Source organism: Notolepis coatsorum (genome assembly GCF_963971535.1).
Source record: "Notolepis coatsorum genome assembly, chromosome: 12".
In the NCBI taxonomy this organism is placed as follows: Eukaryota; Metazoa; Chordata; class Actinopteri; order Aulopiformes; family Paralepididae; genus Notolepis; species Notolepis coatsorum.
The window spans coordinates 22059806-22065805 of NC_140176.1; the positions used below are offsets into that span (position 1 = coordinate 22059806).

Below are 6000 nucleotides of genomic sequence, written 5' to 3' on the forward strand. Positions count from 1 at the left end.
TACATCAGCCAGCAATATGTAATGAAACGGATTATTTTAATTTCTTCTTATATTATTTTCAGTCTCAAATGGGCACAACGACTCTTACACCACTGTTACACCGCTGTTACACCTCTGTTACACCACTGTTACACCTCTGTTACACCTCTGTTACACCACTGTTACACCACTGTTACACCTCTGTTACACCACTGTTACACCTCTGTTACACCTCTGTTACACCACTGTTACACCACTGTTACACCTCTGTTACACCACTGTTACACCACTGTTACACCTCTGTTACACCTCTGTTACACCACTGTTACACCACTGTTACACCTCTGTTACACCACTGTTACACCTCTGTTACACCTCTGTTACACCACTATTACACCACTGTTACACCACTGTTACAGTACTGCTATACCACTCCACTAAAGTAATGTTATTGCAGTGATAATGGAGGATAGATGCAGGAGTAGAGACTGATACCATGGCTACCACTTTAGCAAACATTCTTGATTTATTTGTTTCTTCTTGACTTGTTTAAAGAAGACGTGTCAGGCCCATGGGGACATTAAGGTGTGTAAATTTTATTTGATTTGATTTGATTTGATTTGATCAGAACTACACCAATAGAAGGCTACCACTCAACGTTTGTGTACAGACAGACAAACTGACTGGGCGGAACGGACATATCCCAAGATATGGAAAAGGCTGACTACTTTGAATCTAGATTTACAATGCATTAAAAGCAGCAGTCAGCAATATGTCTTTATATATACTGTATATATATTTTTATTTTTAAAGAGCCATGTGAGCCACGTGGGAATAGCCAAAGAAAATGTTGAAATTACATTACCATGAATCATGTTTATAAAGTGTTAAAGTTAGCGGAGGAATCCAAACTCCATACAAGACGGGTCTGTTGAGTCTCCCAATGTGAAATACAACTTCCTTCGACACAAATTCAAACGTTGTTGGTCTGCCTCACCATCCAAATGTAAATTATAAACGAAGTCCTGAAATGACACCCAATCCCTGCATATTCTCCGTCTCTTTACCACCCCCATGACCCCCCAGTCTATCGAAACCGCCAATCACGGGAGAAAGTAGGGCAGCCAATCAAAATCTTCTGATTACCTCCATCATTTGTGGGCTGAAATAAATTGGATCTTTCTTTCTTTCTATCAGTCTGCCAAGCAATAAACTGAACTGCTTGAAGTGCTCCAATAATTTGTGGATGTAAGTGTCTCTCTCTCTCTCTTTCTCCTTCTCTCTATTTTTGATAAGCAAATAAATAAAATCAATAGTGTTTCTCATTTGTGTTTCCATCATCAGGGGACATATGGGTAACAACTTCAACAGCAGATGGAATTGCTTAATTTTCTTCTGTGAGACCTTAGAATTCAAAAGGTGGTGAATTGCTTTTCCAATTTGCATCACACTTAATTAATCTACACTGTTAAAGGTGCACTATGCAGGTGTTAAAGGTGCGATATGCAGGTGTTAAAGGTGCGATATGCAGGTGTTAAAGGTGAACTATGCAGGTGTTAAAGGTGCGATATGCAGGTGTTAAAGGTGCGATATGCAGGTGTTAAAGGTGCACTATGCAGGTGTTAAAGGTGCGATATGCAGGTGTTAAAGGTGCACTATGCAGGTGTTAAAGGTGCACTATGCAGGTGTTAAAGGTGCACTATGCAGGTGTTAAAGGTGCACTATGCAGGTGTTAAAGGTGCACTATGCAGGTGTTAAAGGTGCACTATGCAGGTGTTAAAGGTGCACTATGCAGGTGTTAAAGGTGAACTATGCAGGTGTTAAAGGTGCACTATGCAGGTGTTAAAGGTGAACTATGCAGGTGTTAAAGGTGAACTGTGCAGGTGTTAAAGGTGAACTATGCAGGTGTTAAAGGTGCACTATGCAGGTGTTAAAGGTGAAATATGCAGGTGTTAAAGGTGCACTATGCAGGTGTTAAAGGTGCACTGTGCAGGTGTTAAAGGTGAACTATGCAGGTGTTAAAGGTGCACTATGCAGGTGTTAAAGGTGCACTATGCAGGTGTTAAAGGTGAACTATGCAGGTGTTAAAGGTGCACTATGCAGGTGTTAAAGGTGCACTATGCAGGTGTTAAAGGTGCACTATGCAGGTGTTAAAGGTGAACTATGCAGGTGTTAAAGGTGCACTATGCAGGTGTTAAAGGTGAACTATGCAGGTGTTAAAGGTGCACTATGCAGGTGTTAAAGGTGCACTATGCAGGTGTTAAAGGTGGACTATGCAGGTGTTAAAGGTGCACTATGCAGGTGTTAAAGGTGCACTATGCAGGTGTTAAAGGTGCACTATGCAGGTGTTAAAGGTGAACTATGCAGGTGTTAAAGGTGCACTATGCAGGTGTTAAATGTGAACTATGCAGGTGTTAAAGGTGCACTATGCAGGTGTTAAAGGTGCACTATGCAGGTGTTAAAGGTGCACTATGCAGGTGTTAAAGGTGCACTATGCAGGTGTTAAAGGTGCACTATGCAGGTGTTAAAGGTGCACTATGCAGGTGTTAAAGGTGCACTATGCAGGTGTTAAAGGTGCACTATGCAGGTGTTAAAGGTGAACTATGCAGGTGTTAAAGGTGCACTATGCAGGTGTTAAAGGTGAACTATGCAGGTGTTAAAGGTGAACTGTGCAGGTGTTAAAGGTGAACTATGCAGGTGTTAAAGGTGCACTATGCAGGTGTTAAAGGTGAAATATGCAGGTGTTAAAGGTGCACTATGCAGGTGTTAAAGGTGCACTGTGCAGGTGTTAAAGGTGAACTATGCAGGTGTTAAAGGTGCACTATGCAGGTGTTAAAGGTGCACTATGCAGGTGTTAAAGGTGAACTATGCAGGTGTTAAAGGTGCACTATGCAGGTGTTAAAGGTGCACTATGCAGGTGTTAAAGGTGCACTATGCAGGTGTTAAAGGTGAACTATGCAGGTGTTAAAGGTGCACTATGCAGGTGTTAAAGGTGAACTATGCAGGTGTTAAAGGTGCACTATGCAGGTGTTAAAGGTGCACTATGCAGGTGTTAAAGGTGGACTATGCAGGTGTTAAAGGTGCACTATGCAGGTGTTAAAGGTGCACTATGCAGGTGTTAAAGGTGCACTATGCAGGTGTTAAAGGTGAACTATGCAGGTGTTAAAGGTGCACTATGCAGGTGTTAAATGTGAACTATGCAGGTGTTAAAGGTGCACTATGCAGGTGTTAAAGGTGCACTATGCAGGTGTTAAAGGTGAACTATGCAGGTGTTAAAGGTGCACTATGCAGGTGTTAAAGGTGAACTATGCAGGTGTTAAAGGTGCGATATGCAGGTGTGAGCGGTACAGTGGTGCAGTGGTTAACACTGTCGCGAAGGTCCTGGGTTCGAATCCCACTTGGGGACCAGGTTGCCGGGTTGCCAGGTACACAAGGTCCCAGGCTTTCTGTGTGGATCTCCCCACGATCGCAAGGGTTTTCCCCTCCAGAAAATGAGATAAACCCAATGGGAAAACATGCAGAACAGATCGCTAACACCATCGCGTCCCTGACGAAGACAGACAGGAGCACTTGGATTGGTCCCCGGGCGCGGCCCACGCACAGCCCATGTCTGCTCCCGGCTGCCCTTGGGGGGAAGGACGACATGACAATGTAGCAATGTGTGCTACAAAAAAAGATAAAGACTTAAAGGTGCAATATGCAGGTTTGGGAGAGAAATTTGAAACTGAGAAGGTAAAGAATTGTATGGTAAATGGTACCCTTCCATAACTGATTACATAAACTGTCCTCGGTGAAGAGCTGGGTCTCTGGAACATGTCACGATCCTGGTATGGAAACTGCTCTGCCCTCAACTGTAAAGCGCTACAAAGAGTCATATGCCCAGAACATCTGCGGTTCAGCAAAGCCGGAAGGATCCCAAGGCTGAGATCTTCCGGCAAACGGTACCGCAGCCTCAAGGCCCGGACCAGCAGACTCCAGGACTTATTATTTCCCTCGAGCAGTCAGATTTATGAACAAACAACACTAAAGGTCAGAACACACCAATCCAATATCAAAGAACTAGCACAGACAAAAGGCGACTCCTATCGTCTCCTGTCGCCTGTACTCAGGGCAGACACATGTCACACCGCTCATACCGCTCTGACTTAATGTGCTTTACCGAGACGGGAAGCTCAGGGTGTATTCTTATCTGTCTCACTATGCTCTCCTGTGTAATGTATCGCAATCCGAACGTTGAAACAAATAATAATATGGTGTGAGCCAAGTGGGTCCGACTGCACCGATTGCGTCCAATTACCAATGATGACCAATTACCAGAGCACAGACCAATTTACTGCACAGACAAATCGTTTCGCCATAGCATTCTGGACCCTTGTGTGTTTTCATTTCTGTTGTGATGTTGTTGCAGAGAAACCCATCTATATTAATCACTTTCTGTTTCTCTCTCTCTCTCTCTCTCTCTCTCTGTCTCTAGTATCCCAGCAACCAGGTAGTATGCAGGGATTCGGTGTCAACGGAATGACGGGTGGCGACCCGGGGGTTCCCATGGCAACCCCGGCTTACCCTGGCTCCGCCCACATGATGATGGCGGCCTATCCCCCGCCCCCTTCCTACTGCAACCACCCGCCGCCGCCCTACGAGCAGCTGTACGCCAACGCCGACAAGAAATAGCACCGGCGACCGGAAGCAGGCAACCTAATAATAAAATGGCTGACAATCACTTGGGAAACAGCGAGGGAGGGGGGAAGAAGACGGCGGTCGGTGGCCGGGCCAGCAGCTGCGAGGTGGTAGTCGTCCGTGCGGATCCCCTTCTCCGTCCCATTTCCGGTCTGGTGACGTCGGTAACTTCTCCGTCACCGGTGGAAGGAGAGGAAGGGGAGGCCACAGCGACTGTGCTTAATCTGTCTTTAACCTTTTTGGACCTTTGACACTGAAAAAGACTGTACACAGTCTGTTGTCCTTTGTTAAGGACTTAGCCTAGATTCCTATACACACAGACACGCACACACACATATACACACACACACACACACTCACACACACACACATATACACACATATACACACACATACACACACACATGCACACACGCGCACTTGCCTGAAGACTGGAGAGGATGCTCGTCCTCTCTGTGGACCTACAATTAGCCTCCTTGGACTTTAAAGACTATAAAGGACTTCTGCATCTCTAGGTTTTAGACCAGACTATTGTCCATTGGCAAACACAACCCACTCACCGCCACTCGTCTCCCTCGCTCCTCTTCTCTACTCTCTCTCTCTCTCACACACAGCCGTAGAGACATTGTTTCAAATGCGACACATCTGTAACAAACGTAACCCTGTTCGGCTCCTGTAGAGGAGGTTGGGGAGAGACGCCACTTCCAGGCATCACCGTGACTTCTGTTCAGCGTTTAGTCCGTTTATTGTTTAGTCTGTCAGGGACATAGGTATAACATCAAATCAAATCAAATTTATTTGTAAAGGCCGAAATCACAAGGTAATGCCCCCATGAACATACATTCATCTCAATTAATGAGAGGAGGTGCATTGCACAAGATTTCAGCAAATTTCCGTCTGCAGTCCCTGGGCAGATAGACAGACAGAAGTAAAATAAATACACAATATAAAATACAAATACTGTCGAGACAGAATGCGTGGCGATACATGGGGCGCATACAACATGTACTATAGCTAAACCCTGAAACTTTGCACCCAACAACAGTCTGCTGGCTCTGACATTAGCTGTATGTATGTTGGAGCCAGAGTTGTATTACATGGCTGTGTGCACCCTGTGTTCCACCTGGCCTTCCGTTCTTCGTGTAAACTGGAGCTGCTTCCTCACTTCCTGTACAGGAGCTGGACAGGAGACGTTTTAAACGGGCAGTGCCACAATTCAAAGAAACACTATCTCTCCCTCTTCTATCCCTCCAGATAATCTCGGTGTGATAGTTCTGGAGAGATCTGCGGTAGAGATGATGTGCCGTCGTCACAAGTGGAGATGAATGGCACTCGTTTTCCAAA

At 45.3% G+C, this 6000-nt stretch overlaps 1 protein-coding gene across 1 annotated transcript in view; it reads left to right on the forward strand.

Moving 5' to 3' along the window:
* LOC311238181 (WW domain binding protein VOPP1-like) overlaps positions 1–4704 on the forward strand; it is a gene marked incomplete at its 5' end in the record, with an annotated part of 154615 nt that extends 149911 nt beyond the window's left edge. The window contains one exon of the mRNA XM_084326196.1: positions 4454–4704. Within this exon, the coding sequence (XP_084182322.1) occupies positions 4454–4650 (197 nt within the window). The 3' untranslated portion in view covers positions 4651–4704. The remainder of the gene's footprint in view (positions 1–4453) is intronic.
* Positions 4705–6000: the final 1296 nt, after the last annotated feature.